Genomic DNA, 26,520 nt, shown 5'->3' on the forward strand with positions numbered 1-26,520 from the left:
GTTGCAGAATCCGCCTGACTGCCGCTTGACGGCCCAAAAAGAGCAAATTTTGGGGAGGGGGGGGGGGTAAGATGACATTACCGTAGTCATGCAGGCTGCGTTATCTTTCGTGGAATTGCACGGAACGTACATTCAATGTTACCAAAGCCACCAATTGATTGGTTTATGTCATGATGCCAGCAGTCATGAATCAGCTCCATTCATAAGTGAGGCAGCCTTAGCCAATGCACACCATTACATGTATCGCTGAGAACAAGTGGAGTGAAGCTTTCGGTTCACTCCTTGCGCTCACTTTTCCCCATTAATTTGCGCGGCGTTAATTGTGTTACACACGTTAGAAGCTGCTGCGTGATAGACACCAATTATGCCTCAGAAATGGTCCTAACGGGCACTACATTGCTCCCGTCCCTGACCTCACTGCCCTTCTTCTCACTATCCATCTCTTCAATTGACTTCCCATACGAGCGATCACCCTCTTCCTCCACCCTCCCTGGCCGAGCCACACTCGCAACCCCAGACCCAACCTTGGCCCCCTCCTCATCCCCCTCAGCCTTCGCAGCCCTCCTCAAATACCACTTAAAAACATACACCAAAATTTGCGCCATGAAAACCTGCTCAATAGTATACAACAACACTGGAATCTGGATCAGCGCTCTCGTCAAATCATCCGCCTGCGTCCACATAGCCGTCGCCAGCGGAATTCCCAACGACGTCGTCTTGGCCGCGCCGCAGAAGCAGACGGCAATCATCTGCTCTCTCGGTAACTGTCGAACCGTGACAGCGCGGCGGACGAAGTTGGGAATCCAGCGGGACTGCAGGGGGCGGGAGTCAGCGAGGCGGGGGTTGATTGCGTTGCAAAGCGCTAAGGGAGGGCGGGCGGCGTAGAAGCATATGAGGGTGAAGAGAGCGTAGAGGGCGAGGTTCATGAAGACGTTGAAGATTATGGAGGGGTGGGGGGTCACGTAGAGGGCGCCTGTTTTGAAGGCTGCTGAGAAGGTTGTCCTACACGCATGAGTGTTAGTCCCAAGAACCATGAAGAGACGGTGACGAAGAGTAACGGAGAGTGACGCAGATCGTGTAAAAAGGGGCAACGTCAACTCACCAAACAAGCAAAATCAGACAAAACGTTGATACTTTAGCAAGATGAAACGTCCTCAGCGCCCAATCAACCTTCTTCTCCCAAAACCACCTCACAACCTGTCCCACAGCCAACGGCAATAACACACTCAAGCCCAACTGCTTCAGCACGTTGGCGTACATGGCGCCCAGGGTACTTGGGTTCGCGGGCTGCCAGTCGGCGAACTCGGGCGTCTTGGGAATGAAGCCGTAAATCAGACCAGGGGAAATAAAACTTCCCAGCACGTTGCCGATGACGACCTCGATGATGGCTGCGGCGTCGTCGCCGCCCGAGGCGCGGGTCATGACGACGTTGGAGGCGATTGTTGTTGGCAGGCAGGAGGCGACGACCATGCCTACGATGATGGGGGTTGCGAGCGCTTGGGAGCGGAGGCCGCCTGCTGCGATGATGATGTGGACGATGACTTTGGGAGTCGTGTTAGCATGTATTCTTGAGGTGGATGTTTCGTCCAATGTCTCCAACCATTGGGGGGTTATGAGCGGCATGGTCACGCCAAGTGAGTTACTTACTTAGTAGTATCACGGGGATAACGATGAAGCTGATCCCCTGGACAATAATATGCAACCGCCAGTTGGTCACATTCTGCCTCAGCTTCGCGTGCGAGAGCTGCAAGCCACTGACGAGGAAAATGATGGCGATGCCGCCGTAGATGATGGTGTACTCTGACCTGATCGGTCCACCTCTAGCCGCGACATCTTGTAGTTCAATTGGTTAGTCAAATGCGCATCTTCAACTTCACTCTGTTTCTATCCTCCCTCTCTCTCATTCACTCGCCCATTTTCCATCTCACATGAAAAGACCCTTGTAGATGCCAACTTACTCGGGAAAAAATACGCAAAAACACAGCTGAGAGCGAACCCGATAACGAGCCACTGCGCCAAGACGAGCTTGAAGATCTTGACTGCCTTAATCCGGATGCGCGCCCACGTCGACGTCGGCGCGGACTCGAGCTTTGCGCTCTCGTCGCGGCCGTCCACGGGGCCGGTCATGGCTCTCTAAGAAATACACACACTTCTCTCTTGGGCCGGCTCAGGCCGAGTGAGACATCGGAGGTATGTGTGTCGTCGGGACGGGCGCGGAAGGTGGAGTTTCCTTGAGGTAATAGGATTATTGAAATGCGGTGGCGGGACCGGAGGACCTCCGTATCTCTGACCGATCCAACTTATCGAGATAAAGTGTGGTAAGGTGAGAAATTTAGCCTGCAATGAGTTGCCAAGACTTATATCGAGAGGGTAAGTTGTATTGGATTAAGGTTAAAACGACTTCACGTCCCAAAACATACGGGTACAAGAATTCCCCCCATGTACGGCAAGCCGAACGTTTGGCCGTCACTCACACAGTACTTTTTCCCAAACCCCGGACAAGTCTTCCTCCGCAGATAGGTACGATTAGGTGATTGATTGCAATGCGCGGGAAAGAGAATGGATGACGCCAACGCCCAGGTCAGTCATTTGAGTCGTTGCTTTCGCGTCGCGAGGGCGGGGCCGGGTTATACCCGGGCGGCGTAGGCGCGGGCGCGGCGAGAATCCCGACATCGGTGTCGTCCGAAGGTAGAAGGGTCGACCAAGATTGTTGTATAGGAAGTTTTCGCCTGTCTCTTGATCTCTGGAAGCGAAAACAATCAATTGGCAAAGGTGCTTAGAGATGGGTTGGAATGCACAACTGCATCTTCTCGAGTAAGCAAGCTTCAGCTTCGAAGGCGAGATACGAGATCTCGAGAACTTCAGGGTTTCTCCGCTTCGGTGCCGTGCCGATTTGGCCGATGTTCATCCCCGGCGTGTGATTGATGAGCTGCAGCACGTGTAAATTAGTTATTCTCGGCCGGAGTTTTCTTTCATATCGGCTCCGCGGCTTTGGGAACACCATCCAAGGGTGCTCGAATAGCATCCTCTTCCTTCCCCCGGTTCTCTGGATTCCTCAGAGTCAGTGGTACCAAAACCTAAGAATTACAATCTGGAGGAGTATAATACCTTTCATCCAGGTCTCACGAGTATTGTATGAGAGAACAGATTATTTGAATAAGTTGATTTTACTGATTACGTTTACGACTAACACTAGCGGTCAAACTCATCCCGCTTCAGTCTCTTTCTCGCGTGTCATAAACCCATTTCCTCTTAACCTCGTATTCCGTCATCTGGTGAAAGTAACATCTTTCCATCTTCTGTATCATGCTGTAATCCTTGACCGATTTTCCAACGTGCTGTTTTTCCATGGTTTCCCCAACCTTCTGTGATGTGACCGTATTTTCCAAACCAGGGTATCTACCAATATTGTGTAAAAGAGAGTCAAAGAAATGTAAGAGAATAATGTGAAAAAAAAAAAGATTTATGCATCACCCGAAGCATTCCTAGCTTGGTCCTGCATCCTACGCATCGCCTCACGGTGCAACTCAAACATCTCCCCGCTCTGCATGCTCCTCGTGAAAGCCTGATCGGACCTCTCCTTATCGATCCTCGCCTTCTCCTTGCGCTTCGCCTCCGCCTCCTTCTGACTCATCATGAAGCTCCGCTGCAGGTCTATGTTCCTCTGCACCTCGGCCTCGCGCGCGGCCGCCTGGCTGGCCGCCAAGTTCGACGCGCTCGGCGACCGGAACATGCTCAGTGCCACGTCGCGGCCGTTGGCGGCGGGCGCGGGAGACGCCGTGCCGGCGCGCAGATCGGCGCGGACCGAGTCCCGGAAACTGGCGAGCCGGGCGTCGCGGGCGTCCTGCGAGGGGACGTTGGAGTAGCGCATGGGTTGGTGAGAGTCGAAGGCGAGGTTTTCGGCGGAGACGCTGGGTACGTAGGAGCCACTGGCTGATCTGGAGCCTTCGAGGGAGGATCGCATTGTGCCGAAACTGCTTTGGCGACGGATAATCTCCTTGCGCTGGCTCAATGGGAGGTCGTCCAGAGAAGCTGGCGGCATTTGTGACGGGTAGACGGGATGGTTGTACATGGAGCCGGTTTCGCTGGGTGTTCTATAGGAGGCGGCGGAGATCTCGGGCATGTTGTTGGCGCCGGTAAGGATTCCGTATGTCTTATTACGCAGAGCGACGCTTCTCTGTGCGATCAAGCTCTGAGGGCTGTCGTAAGACATGATGCCGGGTGGTGGCGGCGGGGGGACAAAGACAGCTGGAGCTGTTGCTGAGAGAGCGATGCCAGAGGCGCCACTCCTAGTGCTCGCGGCTCGAGAAAGTGCCTGTTGCTCTTCCTCGGCGATGGGCTCGAACTGCGTCTTGCTTGATGCACGGCGATGTGACTGGTACGAGCTGTTCCTCGAGTGACCACGGTTCGGCGACTGGGTCGACATGGGTCGCGTCAAGGCCGGTGGAGGTGTCGCGACGGGAGGGGACGATCTCAAAGGAGCTGGTGCAGGTGCAGGCGTGGCGGACAAGGCCGTTTGCTTAAGCTCCTCGACGTGCACAGGAGCCGGGGCCTCCCGGGTCTGCGGTCTGTCGTCTCCGATCTTCAAGATCTCAGGCTCGGGTGCGTCGGCCTGGCTAAGGTGCTTTGCCCATTCGTTTGTGCGGTAGTGTAGCGCAACGTTGGAGAAGCTGGGCGGCAGACGCTCTTGGGTAAGATTCAGAGGCGTGGAATGAAGAGAGGCTGTTGATTTGGCTTGCTGAGAAGGGACCGGGGGCTGTCGACTCTCGCCCGACTCAGACTGCTTCACCGAGCTGTTTTCTTGAGCGACATCACCGACTGCGCTTTCCGGCGCACTCTCTTCGACAGCAGCAGGAGTCGTCGCATCCTTGGCTAGAGACTGGACTGGGATGTCAGTGACTGCTGTCATGGCTGACACCGGTCGAACAGACTTCCTGTCGGTGACGCTTCGTCGAGATGCCGACGCTGATGTAGTAGTCTCCGGCTTGATGCTTGACCGTTGCTCCCCAGAGAGCTGTGCGTTGATCTCAATACTGCGCCGGTGCTCATCGTTCACAGTTCCGGCGCCGCTATCGCTCTGAGTGTCAACAGTTGCCGCGAGAGAAACAGCGTCGTCATCCCTTGGACGTTGAAGCACCGCCAGCACCTCATCACCGTCTTCTTCCTTGCGATGCGACATCGATGTCCGCTGAGAGACCTTCCGCATCAGCTGTACCGAACTCTGAGAGAGTCGCTTCGCAAAGGAACTCCGCTTGCTTCCGACGCCTGCCTGAATATCTTCATCATCATCGGCAAAGGTTGCAATCGTGGACCGCTCTTCCCTGTCTCTGGCTAGAGCCTCCTCATCTGGGAAGCTGAATGGCAAAGGTACCACTTCAGGAACCGGCGCCACCTCTTGCACGCTCTGAACAACAGCATTGTCTTTGGAAACTTCTTCCGTCTGATCAGCGGCCTTGATCGCAGCAACGGCTTCTGTGTGAGTTTCATCTGGAGCGACGCGTACTGTCACAACAACCTCTTTCTCCTTTTCGGATACCATCAGACCTGGAGATTCTGGTTTGGGGGGAACAGTGGGAGGAACATCCGACCCTTGCATTTCAGCGACGGGAGGGGCGCGTGATCGCGGAGTAGCGGTGCTCTGGCTGTATCGAATAGCTTTCTCGCTCTCGCTGTCGCGAGCAAAGCCAGAGTCGTGGTCATCGCTGTCCGGCGTGTAATCTCCGTGTGCTCTTTCCCACGCTCGTCGCTCTAAAGCGGTGCGAGCCTCGAGTTCCCTTCCAATGTTGGCTTCTTCGTCATCACGGGCACGCTGAGCCTCGGCCAATTCCTCTTCCCGCTTCGTGCGTTTATCCTTGATGACATTCCACAACCTCTTCTGCGAAATGACGCCGATAATGGTGATTACAATTATAGCGGCGATCTCAACGCGAATGCCCTTTGTCAGTGGGTATGTGGTGGTGTCTTGGGGGAATAGGTTGTCGTTCAGATCCCAAATATACGCCCAAAACTCCTTCAGGCCAGCCCGGCTAAAGCAGTCGATTCCGAGCACAGTTGCCGTGGCACCACTGAAAGCGATTGTACACATGAGCGCCCAGTCACGGGTCCATCGGCTGAAGTACAATGCAAAGCCCACTAGTGAGAAAGCAATGATGAAAATAACTTTCCCAACTCCCGTGAGCAGGCCGCCCTCATGGAGGCAAAGCAGCCACATTGAGAAGCAGAATCCGCCCAGAGCACATGCCAGGCATTCCGTAATTTCTTTGAAGAACCAGGAAGCGAGAACGCCAACTGCGACGGCCGGTAAGACGGCTGCGACGACATACGCTCCTTGGGATCCGTTGGACACTGGAATGACCATGACATAGACGACCAAGACTGTGATGCCCAAGCCGACGACGTACGCAACGGAGAAAGCAGTGTGCAAGACTGTGTTCTTGATACCAATGAAGCTGTAGATGACCCCAGTGCAGAGCAAGATGACACCAGCTACAGCCCAACCTGGTGTGACCTTTGGCTCAATAGGTAGCTCTCCTTCCGAGGTGGTAGCTGTAGAAGATGTCAGCCATTTCTATGAATTGATCTGAATATTGGGTGTTTGATCAGACGTCCACTTACAATTTTCAAGGCTCGAGTTTCCAGAGGTGCTGCCGCCAGTTGGGATGATGGGAGGACTAGAGACCGTAGCGGAGACAGAAGGCGACTCGGTGGTAGCGACTGCCGTTGTCCTTATTGAAGATGCCGGTGATGCAGTAGTTTCGGCATCTCGTGCGCTTCGTGACAAAGTAGAAGAGGCAACGGCTGCTGTAGTAGTCCCGGTCTCTTGACGTCTGACGGGCACCAAGGCTTGAGCAACAGCCACCTGAAGGAAGATTAAGAGAAGGCCCCATGTGATCAGACGATTCCACCTCGCCATGACGACGAATTGACCACCAGGTGTCGAGTCCAAATTATTATTCCAGTATTACTGTTTGGTGTTGTCAAAATAGTTTCCGAGCATCGATGTTCTGTTTCCACCTAGAGCACTTGTGACGTGAAGAGAAGAGGGGATGCCGGCAGCAAGAAAAGAGTCGGTGGAAGACACGGGCGAGCTGAAGGGGAGAGCTGGGAGAGACAAGGTATTATTAGATGAACGAACAATGGTCAGCCAGTATCGACCTGAACCCCAGAGACCAGTGGGGGATTAGGACAAGACAGCTCCCGGGCTGACAGCAGAGAAGGGGAGGGGGGAAGGAAAAGAAGAAAAAAGGGTACAGACAGGGGCAGGGAACAGCCCAGATGTCATGGGGTGGAGTCGACACCTGGAGGTGATCAAACTATATAGGACAAGGAGGAGAGTGTTAATGCCGGAGGGGGAGATCCATGGGAGAGATGCGGACCCGGCTGGTGACACCGAGCAGGGCATCATTGGTGCACGAGTACTCGCGGATGGCTTCAGCTGCGATGGACTCGTCACAGCGAAGTGTGTAATCCTTCCCACATGACGGAATAGACCTCCGGGGCTGAGGCAACGCATGGAACCCTTTGAGATGGCCAAAGACTGTGGAGTGTTTCCTTTCTAGCCACCATGGACAAGGTAAGAGTGAGATCAGACCAAGATTGAAGCTACCTTGCATGCTCTACAACCTTCTTGCGGTGATGGGCTTCCAGCCTAGCTGGGATGACAAGAACCGTAGCGGCACAGGATCGAAAGAGGAAGTACAAACAAGACGGCGCGCGGGTACGGAAGATGAATACCACGGACGTTCTGAGAAAAGAAACGCAGGCAGGCAAAATGAGGGTGGCCAACCCAGAGGGCGAGGTCCCTCTTGGCGGCATCGGATACAAGCGAGTGACCTGCGGCTCTCGGTCAGAAGACAGCCAAGACCAAGTCGAGGGTTCATGGCGTCGAGACGGGAGCTGGACAACTAGTAGTCTTCTGACGAGGCCGCGGCCTGGCCAGGCTTTGCGGCAGTAGTCAATGAGAATCCCGGTCTGCTTGCTGAACCTGTACGTTATGTCACGGATTTCAAGGGCGATCTGAAGAGCACCAGAATGCAGCAAACGCAAATGTAGCGCAAGACAATGTGAAGTGAGAAAAAATTGTGATGAGGATGCTGTTGGTACATGGCAATACTGTGTAGGTAAGCAGTCGTCGGAAGTTGAGGCGCGTCCATCCCAAATTACAGGGACAGGGGATAATCCCGGCATACCGCGCTTTAGCGTTTGACTCGGATGGGAATAAGACAATCAGGAACAGCAAGGAAGTTGGAACAACAGCCCGAGGAGATGGAGGGGGGGCAGCCTCTGAGGGAGGGGTGGAGGGGTCCGTGGGGCTTGCGTTGGCTGTGAGGTGAGTGAAGAACGTGGACGGATTGGATGGATGAATGGACGGGAGGGATGAGATGGTGAATTGGACGAGATGAGATAGAGAGAGGAATAGGATTAGATGGGATGACCGTGTGGACGCGACACACGCTCTTCGATGCCTCCACATCCTCGTTGGTGCCAGAATGTCCCGTCCTGTCCAGTCTGTCCTCACAGAAATGCCCGAGACGGGCGCGCGAACGACTTGCATTGGCCGAGCGCCATGTGCAGTACGTAGTACGCAGTCCGCAGTCCACAGCACATCGCAGCGCAGAGTGAGCTGGCATGGACGGGCAGGGCATGGCAATGCATCTTGGATATCCGGATCCCCATTCGCAGCCAGATTCTGTCTGACCCATGACCAGCCAGCCATAGCCGTAGGGTATCCATCCATATGTGACAGCGTCGTGGTTCGCACGCATCATGATGAGGTGGAAATCATGTTTAACCTTTGCTGCTTTTCCCACGGCCACGTCGTCTGCATTTCCATAATGGGAGAGTCGACTTGAGCATTTTCGATAGTCTTCTGCCACCCGCATGAATTCTTGTCCAGATGCGGACGTCTAGGTCAACCGTATCGCTGTAAGTAATGTGATGAATTGCTTTTTTCCGACAGCGTTGGATAGACGGTAGCGGCGGTGGTTCGGCCGAGGACGTTCATCAGCTGAGCTCCAAGCCTCCAAGAACGAATAGAGTACACCCTCGAGGAAAAAAGGAGATTATTGCAAAGTGAATCAGGTCCGCCACAAGATCGGTGGCGCACCCAAGGCAAGACAAGGCCGGTAGCCGCGGTGCCGCGCAGGACGAACATTGGCTTGTCTACCTGTATTAGGTCAGTAGTTGACCAAGATGGGGTGGTATTGCAGCCCATAGCTTCGCTGCAGCTGCGGACTGCACCTGACCACCTGCACGTCTCCGGTCAAACGAGACATGGAGACCTTGAACTTTGAAAACCTCGGAGGGAGAAAGTCGTGATGGATGCGAAATGAAAGAGTTGCACTGACGTAGCGGGACGAGGATGATCTCCAGGTACAAAGTAGACCTAAGTGCGGTAAGGTATCACGTACCCACGGTAGCACGGTAGGTACCCGTGGTCCAGCCGGCGCTTTTTGATGACCAGGGCCTAGGTAGAAAGCAGGTGCCACCTAGGTACCTTACGCTAAGCCTTCCTCAGATCCACTAGCCCATCCCGTCTTAGGTCGGTTCCTGCCTTAGCTTAACGGTGTATTCAAGGGAGGAAGGAACCTGGAAGACGAGGATCTAGAAAGGCAAGAGAGAGGAGAACGACATGGACGAGCACTTCCATGCCTTCCAATCGAAATATCGTACGTTTGAGACGTCACTACGTACTTTTTTTTTTTTCAAGCCGTGGAATTGACTCTGAGTCTTACAAGTTCCCCAAGTCTCTAAACAATGAAAGGGAACCTTCATCTCACTTCACCAGCACACACACATGGCATCGCTCGTCCTTGATATCATCAACCACAACTCCCCACCTCAATTACTCCTAGCATCTTGCTAGACTGGCACGAACGACTAGGCCACGGAAGACCCATGCTTGCGATACCAGACAATGCGTCAATAACTTCCGAAGACGCGTTTTCTCGGCAATAGACATGAAAGTTGGCCCCAGTATTCTGTCTCCATTGATCGTCCTTCAGCTGGTTTTTTGTCAGATCTTTTCTGCCTCTGTCGCACATCTACGGATACACTATCCAGCCGATCGAGATTACGAGAGGCGTTCCCATCGACTTTCACCGCGAACCATGACAACCCGGCGCGATCGGACTGCGGGCACGTAATCTAGGCCTGCATACAATAGTTCTGTATTTTTGTGCTCCTTCTCGACCAGTCCTAGTTTATCCTTAGACACATACGCGGTGAAGACACACGCTCAAGCACGGTGACCTCCAATGATACCGGAGCACTTGCCCAACTCTCCCTTCAACCACAACGGACGCCGCACATACATATTGAACTCTCTTGCCGACCAACGAGTCCACCCAGAATCCACTTAAGCTTTGGACGAAACTTTCATCCCCCCACATGGACAGCCCAGTGATACTCTCCACGGGCATTAAGTCTGGGTTTGGGGCATGTAGATTCATCGTTATGACGGTTTGACAGATGGGCCCCTGAGTCTGGTTGAGCCTTGGAGAAAGAAAGACGATTTGACTCAGTTGTCTGATTCTGACTCTGGTAAACAAGAAACAGGTGGCAAACGCGTCGAAATGGCCATGATCACGCCCACGGTCACAAACATTGTGACGTCGGCCGTTCTGTTTCCCTCTCATCAGTTGATGCCTGCTACTGACTTCACAAATTCGGTATTGTTTCGAGGCTTGCGTCTGGAAACAATAGCTTTCCGGCTACTTTGACTGGCAACACACCAGATTTCTATTTTCCTTCTCGACACGGTCTGAATGTCTCGATGGGAGCAAAGCACGTCCATTCAATACACTATCCAATGGCTGATTTAGGTCGAAACCGCGCTGCCGGCGCCGCTATTCCTTTAGTCGCGCCCTCGGCTAGGCCTGTGAAATTGAAGGGTCCACACATTCCCTTGCTCGATCGAGCAAGCCAAGGGAGAAGAAATTTCTTTCAGCATCGAATCTTGCCATGTGCTTGGTGACAGCACAGGTCACGCAACAGCGGAAGCTTACGAAGCGTTGTTCTCCTCATATTTTTGGGTAGCTGTTGTTGAATGCCCTTGTCCGACTGCCCGACTGCCGATGGTATACCACAGTCCTTACAAGTTGCCCCACGTTCTGCGCCTCATCGCATAAAGGGGTCCTCGCATCCCTGCTCGCTTTGATACGGGCAAAGCCTCACTGCATGAGCCTCCCCCATAAGGGCGATCCTGAGTTTGCTTTCTTGATTATTTTGTCTTTGATCTCGATACTCCGCGTACCTTTCCAGGTATTGGGCTGGATACCCAAGCCGGTAGCTTCTCGTGTAACTCTAGAAAAGCAACAGATCAAGCTCGGCGCCACAATGGCATGCCGCCAACTCCCGATCCTGACGCCTTCCCGCTCCTGTTCGACACAAATTATTATCGTATTCGTCCCATATTCGGACGCCGTGTCTGCGGACCCCCGCGAGTCACTGACCACCCAGCTCTTCTTCGTCCCTTGGCACGGCAAATTATCGGCCATCGTGGGACAACCTCATCGAAAACCGACCTCGAACTTGGGGCGGCAGGTGGAATGGCCCGGCCGGTTGAACTGGTTCCCCTGAGCGGTTCGTCCGACCTTGCGTGGAGGGGCAAAATCATGCCGTGACCCGGGAACAGGCATCCCCCGGTTCAAGACTCTATACCTTTTCAAAGCCAGGCACTGACAAGGACTCAACCAACACCATCCATGTTCTACTAATAGCCGACTGGCGTGCTGTGTCGACTCTGAGCCTGGGCAACGGCTTCAACTTATGGAGGAGGGACATCATGTAAGCGATCCTTCCTGTCACGCCCAGACGGTCACTCCGCTTCGCGCCGTCCTTACGACCCCATTAGGATGTATATCCTTCTGGAGCCGCCCGGTAAAGATGACGGACTCCTTTGAACCTTTGAGCGGATCTTTGGTACCAAGGAAGCTTGGACGGACCTCGAATGCCATAACAGAAGCCCGCGCATGGCCTGATGCTTAGGATTTCAGTTCGTCATCTGCGGCATCCGTTTCCTGCAGGATCGACGGTTCAACCTCATCCCGCCGAATAAGTAACACTGCCGCGAGAGCCTCCGCGTGGCCACGACCACCATGACATTGTCAACGCTCCCCCGCGACCCAAGCGCCTGCGGCCAAACTGGGGCTCTGGACTTCCCCAGCTTTTTCTCCTAGGAGAAATTGACTCCAAAGAGGTCTCTTTGACCGCCGCCGGGTCAGGCAGAGAAGTTCCATGAAACCTTCTAGGACGTGCAGACATGGCCGCACGTGGATGGGCACGGATGTGTTTGTGTACATAAACGGATCTCTCCCAACCTCCTCCTGTTCCTGGATTCGAGAAATGTGAATGAGTATTCTGATCAAGGCACTACGCGGTGTCGGTGCCTCGGAGAGAACTGGTGGCGAGACTACGTAGTCGCCGCTCACTTGTTGTCTTCAACATCGACGGGTCATTATCTTTGTAACGGAGTTATCTAGCCCGTCCATAGTGATGTTGTCTCCGGGCTATTTCTTTAATTGGGAATGTCGCAACGCAGTATACCAGCGATCCGTTAGCAGAGAATCTATTGCATATGAGAACAGAACGTACTCTCGAGGCGAAAAGGGGGGATAGTCTTTTCCATCGATAGAAGCAGCCGATGGAAGATTTTTCAAGGGCCAATACCCCATTACCTAGGCACAATCTGTCCCCCGTGTTTCCAATCACACAATCCTTAATGTGTATTGCTCTTTGGTACGGGATAGAGATCCAAGCTCGTGCCGAAAGTATCCTCGACATGAAAGAACTTTGCGTATTTCGAGTAGCCAATTCATCCCTTCATAAATATCACTCGTCAATCAAGATCTCTTCTTGACGAGGTTCGCAACGCCTCCCTTCCCTTAGCACGCCTTCGATCGTCTTAGAGTGGTATTTCCCATCCCACGAACCTCGCAGCGATGTCTGCACAAAGGCCGCAGAAGGTATGGTAAAGACTGAGCTCCTGCATCTAAACGATGCCTGCCCCCGCTCCCAGTGCAGCACCACGCCATGGAGATACCCTAACATTAGATGTGTTAGCTTGATGTGCGATATAGAATCTTCCCACACATTTCTTAGCCTACTCATCTGTTTGTTTCTATGGATTATAGATGATATCCTAGGTTTATATGATTCTACCTCCACACTACAACCAGACGTTCGAAGCCAACATTGATACTATGACCAAAAGACCGCTTTGCAAGCGACATCCATCAAGGGGAATTTTTGATCTTGAAACTCAACCACCCCATAAAACATGACTACAATTGTCCATGCTCGTCTCTTCCCTTGTCTCCGATATGAAATACAGTCCAAAGTAGAATCAACTTCGAAACCTTGGCAAACGGAGGGGCGTAGAAGCTACCCTAAAAGACTTATACCAACGTAGGTCTTCTTTTCACCGAAATTCGTACGAATCGAGAAATATCTTCCGTGATACGGATACCGAATTTATAGTTTACCGCCGTGGACCGCAGGGCCGAGTGATCAGACAGGCAGCCATCACTAATGCTATCCAAACCGAATCGTTTTTTCACGTAATTATCGAGATTCCTCAGCTTCAGTCCCTCTCTTAATTGAACATTGGCAGAACGTCCCCAACCACCGAGTGACCCGAGATCGTGTATGGGATAGCCGACTTCTCCTTCAACAACGTCACCTTCTATGACCTGGCGTATCGCTTCGGCGTCTCATCAATGCTGAGAAACCAACTTGACAAACTTCCTCACCAGTCCAAGGGTCACTGGAGAGTTTCCTGGTCACATCATTGTTCATCCCGAAAACGTGGTAGACAGACGGTGATGAGAATATAATTCGACACGTAACAGTACAGTTGTAGGTGTTGTTTCTCCACATACATCGAAACCAGTTCCTCCCTTCTGACTTAGTTCCGTAGAGAGTACTGGTTTCGGATCCCATATTACAACACCGGCTGGTTCCAAAGCTCCATTTCTTTTGTCCCATGGTTGATATCCATGTCGAAAACCTGATCCTTTTTTCTGGTTGCCAGGAGAACATCTTGAAAAATCTCCAATCCGTTCGCGCCTTGCCCCAACCTTACGCCCCGACGCCCTACACCCTTCTCACCTCTTTGAGACGCGGCTTGGCTGTCTGTCTGCCGTCATCCTCCCGTGTCCCATGGTCTTCCCGTTTCGACTAGACTTTGATGTCCTTTCAGGGAGGGACTTCTTCTTACGTTTGAGCAAGCCTCTAATTGTCTTGAAAGGTAGCACTAGCAGAGCGACCATCGCGAAGAAGGGCATCGTGATGATGGCCCACACAGATTCTACGAGCCACTGCATGAAGCCCGGCCGAGCGACGCTGTTTTTGGCCGCTGCTGCCGCCAGCGCAATGGCATCGTTCAAGCGAGTATCGACTGCGGCGAAACGTGATTCGGTCTGGAAGGCAAGTACCGTCGCCTTCTTCTCGTATCGCCGCACAGCCCGATTCAGCGCATCCAGATCGGGTTGAATGGCGTTGCGCACATCGCGAGCAATGGCGGCCTCTTGCTTGATTTTAGAATTGTCCGAGTTTCCATTGTGCTTCATCGGCGTCGGCTCAGGCCGTGATTCCAGCATTTCCAACCGTGCCATGAGAACCCTCATCTGATCTGACGTGGCGCCGTCGTCCTTGTACGGGTTTACGTGGACATCCCGCTGCAACTGAATGGTCCTGCACTGCACGAGCTTCATGAGATGCGAAATCGGTCGTACTTCTGCAGCCAAGAGGAAAATTGTTAAGTTGTAGTTGGAGACCAGGCCCTCCGAGGGCCGACTTAGCTGCGCGCGAATGGCATGCAGCAGATATGCGCCCAGCATGGGAAACATGAAGCATGATATCAGGGCCAGAATTTCATGCACCCATAGCTCAGCCAATGCGTCCTCCTTTTTGTTTCTTGGCGGCGTCGTCGTCTTACGTACTTGTTCCTGGACAAGGGACGTGGGCGTTGTGGGTACTTCAGACGCTTCGTCGACGCTTCCGTTCGTCGTGTGGCCGTTAGCCGTCGATGCCGCCGGTGACGGGCTTCCGGCCCCCTGCTCTGTCTCGCTCTCATCGTCAATGACGGCGCTCGTGCTGATCTCTGCCCGCTCTCGTACTGCTTGCGCCGAGTGGTACCAATTCCTGGTGGCTGGTGTCAGCGCTCGGATGGTTCTGTTCTCTAAGGAGATCGTGCCGGTCACGATATATCGGACAATAGAGCGTCAGACTTACCATGGGTGTGTCACAGACCAGTGCAGGAACACGGCCGACAAGCCCAGCAACATGACGTCCGTCACAACGGCGCTGCCATTCTTGAAAAGCAGACCACCGACCGCAGGTAAGAGTGCAAATGCCAAAGGAACCGAGGCCCAGCTGGAAAGTTCGTCCGTCGATGTTGATGGTATACCATCTCCAGGCCTGGGGTTGAGGAAATCTCTCGCATCGCCAAAGCTATAATCCGACAAAGTTGAACTCCTTCTCCTTCCAAGGCCTCTCTCGGCGAATGAGTTCTCTGTCGGGATATGGCTGAAAGGTGGCCGCCGGCGCACCTGAGATGTCTCGTCTACCGTCACGGCGCGTTTGAAGGCGTGTCCCGAAGGCGCTGGTGAAGCTGTCGTTCCCGGTGATGATATGGTCTGTTTCCTACTGGTATTGCTCGTCGTTGTGAGGGGCGAAGTCGGACTTCGAGAACTGTTCTCGTCCGACATGTTGGGCGGCGGAAGAGATACCAGCTCGAATAGTTCAAATGTATAACTGTGGAATTCGGTTCTTATCGTTTCTCTTTGCGTCCTTTTCTATGATTTCATAAGTCGTCGATTGCTGAAAGTTCGATGCGAGATGGTGGAGTCCAAGCTTGGGACAGGCTCTCAAGGGGTTTTGAAGGCTCCTCATCCGCGACACGCCACGTCCTTGAGAAAAAACCGAGAAGAAATGCTCTTCCAAGACGCGCTTCTGAGCCCGAGGAAAGGAGAGAGAAAGGAAGAAAAGGAGGAAAGGAGGAAGAGGGGCGGAGAGAGGGAAGAATGGGCGCTAGGAGCTAATGAGGAGCTGCGTGTCTCGCAGCACGCAGTAGGCGTGTAGACACTGCAGCATGTGCGAGTGAGCGAATGTATGTGGTGTTGGGTGTGTACGTGCGACAGAGACAGCTGGTTCAGTCAGTGGTGTGTACCAAGGCACCAAGGGCGAAAAGCGCGAGAAGTGAAGCGCCACGAGCTGAGGATTCGGGCTGGCGTTCGTTGGTATGTCGCTGGCGGGAATGGGAATGGGACGTGGTTTTAGTCTCTGCTCTGTCTCTACTGTCTAAGGTAAGCTTGAGGTGGTGGCGATTTGACTTGGATCGTCCCTGCCTGCCTTAGCTAGGTAAGGTACCGCGAGGTGATTGGGCGGGGAGGAAACGTCCGGCGACTTTTCTGAGTCGCAACGAGTGGCCGAGGTACCGTGTCCCTGCTCGGCGTCGCGGGTGTCGCAAGGTGGAATGGAGGGACGGGGATCGGGGACGATGAGCATAAAGGTGGAAGAGGATGAGGAGGTTTGAGGAGTGAGAAAGAGGAAATATCGGGGGGATGAATGGAAGATTGAGGTGTTGCGAGGTGGACTGGGCTTGATCAAGGTACCTGTAGACTGACAGCTTGTCTCTGGGGATATCTTGGGAAGGGAAGATGAGGTAATGTAAGCTAAGGTACTCCGTACTTACTCTTACTTATTTTCAAGATTCAGACGGATGCACGGCAGGCTACGTTACCTTACAGTTAGGCTACCTCGAGATAGCTAAGGTGGGAAGTACCTTAGCTGACGGATGTATCTCCGCCTCGATCAGAGGGATGGCAGGTAAGGTACTTGGTCTTGCAGCTGGCCGACCCGCTGCTTGATGTCACCGATCCACGGCAAGGTACCGAGGCTTGGCCAAATAAGATTGGTGTCTTTTGTACGGATATCTTCACGACAGAGCCTGGAAACAACAATAAAGTAGCCAAGTTGTCTGAGATATTACCTATGACAGAGCTACCTATTCCTAGCCAGCTAGGTAGAGTACATCTCCGTTTCTGGCTTGAAAAGAGGTCGCGCTCACGCTGATGGATGCTGACGACAGGGATGATGATGCAGTGATGCAACCTATCCGTGGGTCCTCTCCCCCCATTCCCCCGCTCCCGCTCTGCCCGCATCACATCCCTATCCGCATCCAGCCCTGAGGACCCTGTTTAGATCCACAGTGGACGCCGGAACTGGGCCGGGGGAGAGGGGGAGAGCGGAGGGGGATGGACTTGAGCTTGAGGTCTCGCACTTTCAACATCAACCTCATCCACTCAAAAGATATACATCGCGTGCGCTCGTGCGACATAACATTGTATCTTCCTGATGGTTCCGTTGCACATGTCTGTTGAGATGCACTGCAAATGTCAGCAATGCGATCAGTAGAACCGAAAGGCTACTGCCCTTGTCCAGCATCGCCTCGGCCCATCGCCGTAGGCTAGCGGTACGTGAAACGGCCATCCCATCCCACCACTTCGCCTCCTCGGCGTGCTCATCTACAGATACATACCCAGAAGTGCTGTAGGGCCTAGACATCGATATTCCCGTCATCTTCCTTGGTGATAGGTCAAAGACTAGGCTGCCCGTCATCTGCCGATACCAAGATCACCTTGTAACCTTATCTGGTCTGCCACCATGACCTCTTGATCCGACTCGTCACTTGGCCGTACCAATCTGGACCACGTTCGCATACCAGGAGCAGGACAGGCATCAACAGATGAACGTCCTCTCAAACTCACCAAATATGCCTCGGCCACACCCAATATTTTTCCTCCCTATCGCACAGCATCCCGGATTGCGTCGACGACCAGTGGATCATGGATCGGCAAAAGCAGCAGACTTTCGTGAACCTCTATTTGTCTTTCATCCTGCCGCCCCAACAAATTGATAGTGTGGGTTATCCTAGTAGCACCTGTGATACACTTGTAACCACTTGATTCTTACCTCTGCTCCGATACGCATGTTGCTTGCACTTGATAGTCGCTGGATGGGAGGGAACCACACTGTCTTCCCATTTGATCACCCATAATTGGTGCTGGCACTCTTTCTGCTATGACCATCCCCCCGGAGAAACGGCGAGCGAACAGACATTGCGACAACGTCGTCATGGATTGATGCCGGGAGCCGCGCGTGCCACGGGACCTTTGTTTTTGTCTGTGCCATCGTCCCAATTCTGCCGCATCAGATATCACCCCAAGAACAAGGAGCAAAGCCTGCCTGCTTGTGTTAATGTATTTAAATGACTGCCGCACCGTTGATCTCGGCTGAGCATGGCTCGACCACTTCGCCGAGGTTTGCCATTGCCATGAGGCATTCATGATCTAGCTCTGACCGTTTTTGTGGCGAGCCACCGCGTTCTGATCCAAGATATGTTGAATCTCGGCTCAGCAAGTTTATAAATTGACAGACGTGTACTGCGTAGCCGCCGGTTGATTGTTTCGAGCGAGCCGGGACCACTGGCTGTCGCATGCATTTCTATCCCTCGAATGCGTCACGCGTGGCACTGCCAAATCAAGATGTATCTTTCGACGTCGTTAGAACCAATCCAACTGAACCAAACAAGGCATGTCAGTTCAACGCAGGCATGAGCAGTTTCCCTAATGAGAAACAAAAAGACAGACCGATTTCGTAACAGATTGGGATTCCGTAATGCACCTCTACAGGCGCGGTTACACAGAAAGAGATGGGGGGCTGGCTGAAATATGTCTAAGAGACGGGTGTCAGACGGAACCCCGCAATTCTCCATGTTGGTCTTTGCGTATGTCTCGTCGATACTTGCTGCCAGCCACCGATACAACATCTTGAGTGAAACAAATCATCCTCAGGTTCGTGAAATCCCCCTGACTGGTAGGAAATTGCCAGATGAATCATATTCTATGGACCTGCTTGGCCGGATGCTTTCCCCCGGCTGAGCTCTTCCATGGCATCACAGAAAGTGATGGACCTCAAGACTGTCAGACAATTAGAGAGCTGAGGGCGATTGAATCTCTTGGTTGGGGGCCAGTGACATAGCACGCCCGTCCATTTCAGCTCAGTGGTAAGCCGAGATAATCAAGAAGCCTGTCTCTCCCGCTTGCGAGTTGGATAGTTACTCCTACAGTCTGATTTGCGCAGGGTGCAACAAGTCTGCGTGAGTGCCAGGCAGAGAAACATCGAAAGTCTGAATGATCGGTGTCCCAATACCCGCAAGCATCGCTGGGCTATCTGTGAAGAACTGGCCCTGGATTATGTGAACGTCTCCAGCTTATGGTTACCATGTCCCGCAAAAACAAAAGGCAATGCATTCAAGAAGGATACCTATTGTGAAAGGCGGCTCTGCCGGGAACTGCAACATCACCATTAGCACCCACAAATCGTCCCCTAAACCAGGATCAGCAATGTATCGCTAGCCCTTCAGGCGTACCGCAACCAAGGTTGTTCGTTTGTAAGCTTGTAAACGGATTGGTAGTTTTGACGCCCCACTTTCCAAACCTGAACTCTTCAACAGAAGTCCAATCTGCCGTTCTAAAGATGGATCGATTGAACCTCTGAGCATCCAAATTTGGCTGCCTCGTAGATCGGCATTCCCTATTGATGCTTATTTGCCTGGTGATATTGGCATGTCTTGGGTCGGTTGGATGGGCGGATGCAACACGAAGGCAAAGTACTGTGACGCTGGAGTGCAGCAATTTCCAACAGAAGTTTCTAGCCGTCCACTTCCACTCCCAGGAACCGTATGCTTGGGTTGTTTGTAATCGGCAAAGTCGAAGAGTCGTGACGCACAGACAAAAGAGGTGCGACAGTGGCCGCTTGATCATCGCGAAGAGACAAGACAATGGCCGCGCGATTAGGTGGCTCGAGACCAATTGACGATCCGGGGGCACCGCTCGCCCGTTGGAAGTTTGCTAGGGACCGATGGCGCGGCACACTGCTGCTTACGAAGCAAGAGTCGAGCTGCTGCTCCAGAGTCCAGGCTGTTTTGTTGAATGGGGTTGCCCACATCGTAAGGGGGGCATAAGAAGGGTTGCTCAGAGCCTCGGACGACAGACTGTTGTCTCCCTCATCCCGACGTCGCGTTGATTCAACGCGCCAGGCCGGGAGGGCCACAAAATCTTTTTCGCAATTGCGCCGCAATGTGCCATTGGGCAAGACAGGCTAGACAACAAGGCGCAAATTGGTGTCTGCCGACGCGGACAACCCGGTCTGAACCCTGGTTTTTGGTGGCCTCGGCGAGCAAGGACAACCAGGATGGTTTGATGGGTCCTGGAGGTTTATAGTGCGTCACCCGGGTCCAAGATTGATGGAGTGCAGTGTCGCCGTCAGGACAAAGGCGAGCCCGGCTAGAAATCTTTGCAGGATAGACAATTTAAAGCACCTTGGACGTTGGCTGGGAAGACAGGGAGGCACCTGCCAGGCTGAACGCCATCGAAGTCAGGTGGGAGCTGTGTACGAGGCAGGCCGTCGTCATATATTGATGGGCTGGGGACGGATTGTTGGAGAGGGATCTCGTGTCGTGTCCTGCCGTGTCTAGATTTTCTTTTTTTTCTCTTTCGCTTTTTTCCGCCGTTGGTGCGAGACTCAAGACCCAAGACCCTCCACAAAACGACGAGTGAAGCACCGGCGGAATCCTCGAGTCCTGTATCTGTAACAGGAACCGCTTCGCAGGGCCACAGATTGTTGATATATCCTGCACCACTCCGCTTGTAAAGCCTGACGGGAAGCTTTGGTTTTAAAATTCATCGATTATCTCTCTTCAACCCACGACCCCTTCTGCGACAGTTTCCGCGGCCGACGACAAACAGCCCTGCTGCTTGTTCGACAGCGGGAGAGTGTTTGAGCAACGACGACGACATCGGTGCGGTTGGTTGTTCTTTCTGCTTCTGGTGGAGAAGAACTCGGAAGACCAGCGGATGAGTGGACAGACGTTGTGATAGCTTGGACGACAAAGAAGTATCGAGAAGAGACGGCGACGAGAGAAGAAATCGACAATATCCAATATACGACGATTCGACGGTCCAAACGACGGCGACGAATTTGGAAGGGCAGTGGGCATTGAGCTGCAGAAACGTTGATCCCGGGCCAACAGGATCCGAACCAAACAATTCGAGCAGCAGGAAGGAGCCAGGAACCACAACGCAGAGTCACAGAGAAAGGACAATCCTGCCGTCCGTTCCTGCACATTGCGGCACCCAACGAGCAGGAACTTGGGAAGGAGCTACTGTAGAGCCTACCTTAGCCCGACGTTCCTACCTTATTCGTACTCCGTACCTTCCTTCCACCTTCCCAACCTTCCGGGCAGAGAAAGCACAGCTCAGCTTTTGCTTACTGGCTGACTGGCAACTGCGCGCTCAAGGAAAGAGTGGGCAGGTTTCTCGGGGGCAGCGCAGTGGAGGGAACTTCAAGGAAGGTCCCCCTCCACCCCCTGCTTCCCTCCAACGAGCGGCTTCCCAAAATGCTGGGACTGAGAGCCAGAGCCTCCAGGAACCCAATCTCGGCCATCTCTTCCCCCCTGAACGCATTCTCCACTTTTCACGACTCCACGGCCGCCTCACAGTTGCCGCCTACCTGCAACCTCTGGACAACCTGCACTCTCATTCGGGCGCAATTATTCAGACTATTCACTACTTGCACTTGCAGCAATTATCCATTGCCTCCTCGGTTCAAATCCAACACCACCCTCGCCCTCGCCCTCACCACCACCGTTGCATCCACACGGGCATCCACATCGGCAACCACCACAGCCTTGACCTTCAAGCCTGCTGCTACCAATCACGCTCTTCGTCCGCTTCTCCCTCTGCCATTCACCATTGGACGCTTTGCCCACGCTTGCATTAAAACAACCACCACCACCGTTCAAGCGAAAGCCAAAGCTGCAGTCCGAGCCACCGTCTGCACGTCGTCGCCTACGCATTTCTTTGTCCGGGTCTCCACATATCTAGCTGCAAACCTAATCGTTTTGCACCTACGACTATTGCTGCTGTTGCTGCACCCATTCTTCCTGCGCGACGTTTTCCTTGGTCGACTTTTCACCAATACCATCCCCTCAACCTCCCCTCCAACCCGGCGACCAATTCAATCACCCCGTTCGCTGTCGACATCGCCGCTGCCGTTTCTGCCGCCGCCTAAAGAGGCCCTGGCGACCTCGACGAGCCTGGCCCAGGCGCTGCTGCAAACTCCTCGACAACCAAAAGACCCGTTCTCCACCGTGCCCCGTAAGGCCGTCGTCCTCACGGCGGCCTTCGTCGAACCATTCTCCCCACGGCTTCACACGCGAGAAACAACTCTCCGTCACCGGCCACCGTAGATGCATTCGCAAATCCTCGTATCACAACGCTTTCGCAGCAGCCCACATATCCCGGCGCTTCACCCGACCTTCAAACTCCAGTAGCCGCCCACGCCGCCGCTCTGCCCCAAGCTCACAGTCCATCCCTGCTACGCCAATACGACCCCAAAGAGTACTTCCTGCAGTCGCCCTTTCGCAATCGCGCCACCTCTTCTGCGGCCCGTCGACTTCCTCACCTTTCCGCTGCTCGTCTTTGGAACCCAACCAATTCTACACCACGCCTTCCCGATAAGCCTGCTCTTCGCAAACGACGCCCTTCGACACCGCCTCCTCCCGCCGTTCCTCTTTCGCATCCGACTCTCGATCCGTTGTCCGTCGACCCTGCCGACCCTCTTGGCATCGGCGCAGGAGACTATCCGCTGCTGACTCTTCCGGAGCAGCGCCAAACGAGACATTCGACATCAAATCGAAACAGCCTCCAAATCGATCGCAGCGGGAGTGGTGCCGAGCATCGCATCAGTCTACCACCATCAGTGCGCCATTCATACGACGGACGAAGGTCCGCTGATCCTTCGCCAACATTCTTGGATTCTGACGCCCACCCTGCCAACGAGCAAGAAGAAGCACCCGCTGAACCTCCTGCCGAGACCCGAGTGACTGGCTTGAGGAAACGTGGGCAGAGTATTTCTGACCCAGTTGTACGAGATTTTGCAATAACACTCAACGACAAAGGGAAAGGAAAGGCAACCATGGAGCAAGGCGCAGAGAATCAGGGGCGAGGGGCTTCCAAGGACTTGGAGCGCGGGCCAGATGTGCTTCCACGTCACTCAAATGTGTCGGCTGGCGATGGCATGGGCATCGGATCGGCTATTTCATCTTCAAACTCGTCGATCATGGGAGAGGAACTGCCGCCAGATCTGGGCGAAGAATGGGGTCCGCAACACCCCTGCTTCCCCCATATGAATCCTCACGTTCCTCTCGACTCGCCAGAGTACCACAACACTCGAATCATTCGTATACGCCGAGACTGGTTGATCGAGGGAGACTTGGCTCCGACGTTTTCCAACTTGTATCCTGAAATTTTGGATCCGGCCGGCTTGTCAGAACAAGAGTTCCGGAGAATTATCGACAAGCTGAACGGCGAACTCATTCCTATATTCAGCCCATACAATTGGAGAAACGTGGTCGATAGCATGCTCGGACTCGTTACGGGTTGGCTGTGGGACGATTTGGGGCTTACGGGTGTCAAAGCTCGGCTGAAGCGCCTGGAACGCTGGATTGACCAGTGGAACAACGAGATGGGAAAGACAATCAGCAATGAAGACAGTTCAATGGCCCCGCGGATCATTCCACTGAGGAAGACGGGGTACATGACGGTAAGTTCAACTCACCGAACCCACATGCAATTCTGTACTAACTCGGGCAAAGCTCGACATACAAATCCCAGATCCGGAAATTGCACCTGCTCCTAGCACACCTGGCGGTTCGAGGTCTGGAAGCCTGCCAATGGAGCCGGCAACCGCCGTAATGGCATCATAATCTGGCAAGGCGACTCTTCTGTCTGTCCTCTGCTTAACTACCTTCCCTTCGACTTCGTATTTCATCATACACTCTTTCTAATCACGGATCGGCCGCGGCCTGTGGGACGAACCGACATATGAGCTTATACGACCGTAGCCTCACTTCTTCACGAGGCACTCGATATCCATTTAGTACTACCCGGGGTTATTTTACTCTTTTTCCATCCCCCACCCCCTACTACTACTATTACCTTATACCAAGGCATGGCGCGGAGTTTTAGGATCCCTTGGCTGGGACAGTCACGAAATGTGAAGCAAATGATTTCTTACGCGTTTTTTTCGGGGTTTACCTTTTGGCTGAACCCATGTGCTTTATATGCCAGAACGTGCGGAATGGGAGCGATCCTGAAATGAGGGGAACCCGTCTATACTCGGGATGATGAAGTAGGAGCACACGAGCTCGGGGGACCCCTGTAATTTGTTTAGATACCTGATGTGCTTCAAAACTTCGTTTTCTTTCCCACCTTGCAGATCTCTGTCCCTCTCAGTGCGTCGGCCTTAATGTGACGCCTCTCAACCTGCGTAAGCTATTCTTATCCTTTCTCATGAGCACGACCAAAGAGCTCCTGCGTATTCCAACGCATGGGTTGGCTGTGTGCGGTGCCCTATGAGATGCTATGGCGTTTCCGTGTCGCCTCTCGCCAGGAGCGGTGATGGGAAGCTCGACCTCACGTGTATCGTCATCGTGTAGAACATGCATGCTGTGAACGAGTGAAGACTAGATCATGGCCCCTGTTCATAGTCGTCTGGCCAAAAGCCCACTACCTCAAGGTATGTTGGAACTACCTACTCAGGCAGGTAGGTACCTGGCAAGCTTGTTCTCGACGCGGGTTGCTCAAAGCCAGCGGCTGATCTTCCCAAGGCATCTACCAAGCTATGGTCCAGCACTAGAATATGCACAGGAAATCTGAATATACTCAGGAGGAAAGCCCTTATATACCCCCTCAACTCCAATCCAGTCACCAGCACAGCAGGCGCCCCTCTAGGTAGGGGGTCAGGTCAAACTGGCTGTGTGGTGGAACGGTTCATGGTCGCTAATTATTCACGCCAACCAGCCTACTCGACGACAGGCCCAGCGCATACGAGTACCCGAATTCGAATCCCAGCATGAGCACCAAGAGATGTAGCCACACCGGTGGTGAACTCTTTTTTGTGTTCTGTGGTCTTGTATTCATATCAAGGTTTTGGTTGGTCTTAGAGACCAGTCCTATTTTGATGGAATTTAGTGTGAGGTTCTATCAGAGTTATCAAACAACAAAGTAGAAGCTTCGAAGAATGATGAAGATAGTTCGATAATGTGAAAGTCGGTAAAGCGATTAACTCTCATTATACACCCCCGGTATAAGAATGAGGTGAGATCTAATTTCAGGGGTCAATGCAAAAACTCCAGGGACCAGGCGCCTTACGCACGAGCCACTTTACCGTGCATCGAGCTGAAGTGCTGGGTGCTCCCCCTAGACCGCGTCGATGGAACGCGCCCACCGCGAACGAAATCGACAGCTCCCATACCGGCACTTTAGCTTCTCCCCAAACGAGTATCTCGCGCATTTCGACACATCACCACCATCTTTTGCCGTTCTCCACCTCAGATTCTCGACACTCATTCAACACAAAGCCTTACTTTACTTGCCTTGCAACAACAAAACCCCCCAAAGCAAAAAATGTCTGCCTCCGCCCTCTTCCGCCGCGCCGCCGTCGCCCCGCGCATGGCCTCCGCCGCCCGCGCATTCAGCACCACCCCGTCCAACAACGTCGCCCGCATCACCATCGTCGGCAACCTCGCCGACGCCCCCGAGGTCGTCCCCACCAGCACCGGCCGTGAGATCATCAGATACGCCGTCGCCAGCAACAGCGGGCCCAAGGATAACCGCCAGACCAGCTGGTTCCGCGTCACGAGCTTCGAGGCTGAGGGTCCCCGTCGGGACTTCCTTCAGAGCTTGCCCAAGGGGTACGCATGCACACACACCCACACCGCAATGATAGGCTTGGAGGGGAGAGAGAGAGATAGAGGATGAGAGACGTTTGAGGGGTCTTGTAGTGTGCTAACGTGGTTTTGAAATAGAACTTTGGTCTATGTCGAGGGCGAAGCTGCCATGCGCGCCTACCAAGATGCCGAGGGCAAGAACCGCAGCTCCCTGAGCATTATCCAGCGTACGTCTTCTTCCCACTCAACATACCATCCCATTGCGAATCTGTTTTCGAGTAAGAGATGGAGCTACGCTAACATCAGGTTACAGGCTCTATCGAGGTCCTCAAGCGTCCTTACAGCGGCAACAACGGCGGCGAGGCCAGCGAGTAAATGCACCCCAACACATCAAACGGAGTTTCTCTTGTGCCATGTACGAAACGAACGACAGAAGAGTGTGCCCTGGAGAGACCCTGACCTGGACTGGCCTCCCTCCACTTTCTCTCCACTCTATCGAGATTTTTCCTTTATCTTTTTTTGTGTACAATGACCTGATAAATGGGCTGGTTGAGGCGTGCTGTACGAAAACTCTTTTTCTAGGACGATAATTGATACCATGGGTTGCTCCTCTCACTCGCGCCTCTGATGGGGTCTCGCGCCACGTTTGCAGTGGCTGCTTGAACCATTTGTTCCATTTACATGCTCACTCAAGGTTGTTGCGCGTGAAATTTTATCGGTTC

The 26,520-nt window shown here is 53.4% G+C and overlaps 8 protein-coding genes across 8 annotated transcripts; 3 read left to right on the forward strand and 5 right to left on the reverse strand.

The window, feature by feature from the left end:
* Positions 1-362: 362 nt before the first annotated feature.
* On the reverse strand, positions 363-2,127 carry BDZ83DRAFT_589114 (sodium/bile acid cotransporter; the record flags this gene model as incomplete). The annotated part of the gene is made up of 4 exons (XM_060506200.1): positions 363-1,002; positions 1,103-1,541; positions 1,648-1,833; positions 1,959-2,127. The coding sequence occupies 4 exons, from the start codon at positions 2,125-2,127 to the stop codon at positions 363-365; spliced, it is 1,434 nt and encodes a 477-aa protein (XP_060359817.1).
* A 1,290-nt stretch (positions 2,128-3,417) lies between these two features.
* On the reverse strand, positions 3,418-7,096 carry BDZ83DRAFT_78015 (uncharacterized protein). Its single transcript, XM_060515528.1, has 2 exons — positions 6,616-7,096; positions 3,418-6,546 (listed from the first exon to the last, which is right to left on the reverse strand). Exons 1-2 carry the CDS (start codon positions 6,911-6,913, stop codon positions 3,464-3,466), a joined length of 3,381 nt encoding a protein of 1,126 aa, XP_060359818.1. The 5' UTR covers positions 6,914-7,096; the 3' UTR covers positions 3,418-3,463.
* Positions 7,097-8,720: 1,624 nt separating this feature from the next.
* BDZ83DRAFT_637199 (uncharacterized protein) lies at positions 8,721-9,460 on the reverse strand. Its single transcript, XM_060509291.1, has 2 exons — positions 9,348-9,460; positions 8,721-9,166 (listed from the first exon to the last, which is right to left on the reverse strand). The coding sequence occupies exon 2, from the start codon at positions 9,152-9,154 to the stop codon at positions 8,912-8,914; it is 243 nt and encodes an 80-aa protein (XP_060359819.1). The 5' UTR covers positions 9,155-9,166; positions 9,348-9,460; the 3' UTR covers positions 8,721-8,911.
* A 171-nt stretch (positions 9,461-9,631) lies between these two features.
* On the forward strand, positions 9,632-11,674 carry BDZ83DRAFT_763325 (uncharacterized protein; the record flags this gene model as incomplete). The annotated part of the gene is made up of 3 exons (XM_060515217.1): positions 9,632-9,668; positions 10,471-10,670; positions 11,038-11,674. 3 exons carry the CDS (start codon positions 9,632-9,634, stop codon positions 11,578-11,580), a joined length of 780 nt encoding a protein of 259 aa, XP_060359820.1. The 3' UTR covers positions 11,581-11,674.
* Positions 11,675-13,651: 1,977 nt separating this feature from the next.
* On the reverse strand, positions 13,652-15,909 carry BDZ83DRAFT_78093 (uncharacterized protein). Its single transcript, XM_060515536.1, has 2 exons — positions 15,235-15,909; positions 13,652-15,144 (listed from the first exon to the last, which is right to left on the reverse strand). The coding sequence occupies exons 1-2, from the start codon at positions 15,708-15,710 to the stop codon at positions 14,106-14,108; spliced, it is 1,515 nt and encodes a 504-aa protein (XP_060359821.1). The 5' UTR covers positions 15,711-15,909; the 3' UTR covers positions 13,652-14,105.
* A 393-nt stretch (positions 15,910-16,302) lies between these two features.
* Positions 16,303-18,099, reverse strand: BDZ83DRAFT_734606 (uncharacterized protein; the record flags this gene model as incomplete). Its single annotated transcript, XM_060512949.1, has 3 exons — positions 17,977-18,099; positions 16,840-16,951; positions 16,303-16,647 (listed from the first exon to the last, which is right to left on the reverse strand). Exons 1-3 carry the CDS (start codon positions 18,090-18,092, stop codon positions 16,303-16,305), a joined length of 573 nt encoding a protein of 190 aa, XP_060359822.1. The 5' UTR covers positions 18,093-18,099.
* A 4,944-nt stretch (positions 18,100-23,043) lies between these two features.
* On the forward strand, positions 23,044-23,833 carry BDZ83DRAFT_723344 (Golgin subfamily A member 7/ERF4 family-domain-containing protein; the record flags this gene model as incomplete). Its single annotated transcript, XM_060512552.1, has 2 exons — positions 23,044-23,670; positions 23,723-23,833. The coding sequence occupies 2 exons, from the start codon at positions 23,044-23,046 to the stop codon at positions 23,831-23,833; spliced, it is 738 nt and encodes a 245-aa protein (XP_060359823.1).
* Positions 23,834-25,535: 1,702 nt separating this feature from the next.
* Positions 25,536-26,173, forward strand: BDZ83DRAFT_756680 (single-strand binding protein family; the record flags this gene model as incomplete). The annotated part of the gene is made up of 3 exons (XM_060514782.1): positions 25,536-25,822; positions 25,937-26,025; positions 26,112-26,173. The coding sequence occupies 3 exons, from the start codon at positions 25,536-25,538 to the stop codon at positions 26,171-26,173; spliced, it is 438 nt and encodes a 145-aa protein (XP_060359824.1).
* Positions 26,174-26,520: the final 347 nt, after the last annotated feature.

The sequence above is a fragment of the Colletotrichum acutatum genome, assembly GCF_030867785.1.
Source record: "Colletotrichum acutatum strain CBS 112980 chromosome Unknown BDZ83scaffold_135, whole genome shotgun sequence".
Taxonomy (NCBI): domain Eukaryota; kingdom Fungi; phylum Ascomycota; class Sordariomycetes; order Glomerellales; family Glomerellaceae; genus Colletotrichum; species Colletotrichum acutatum.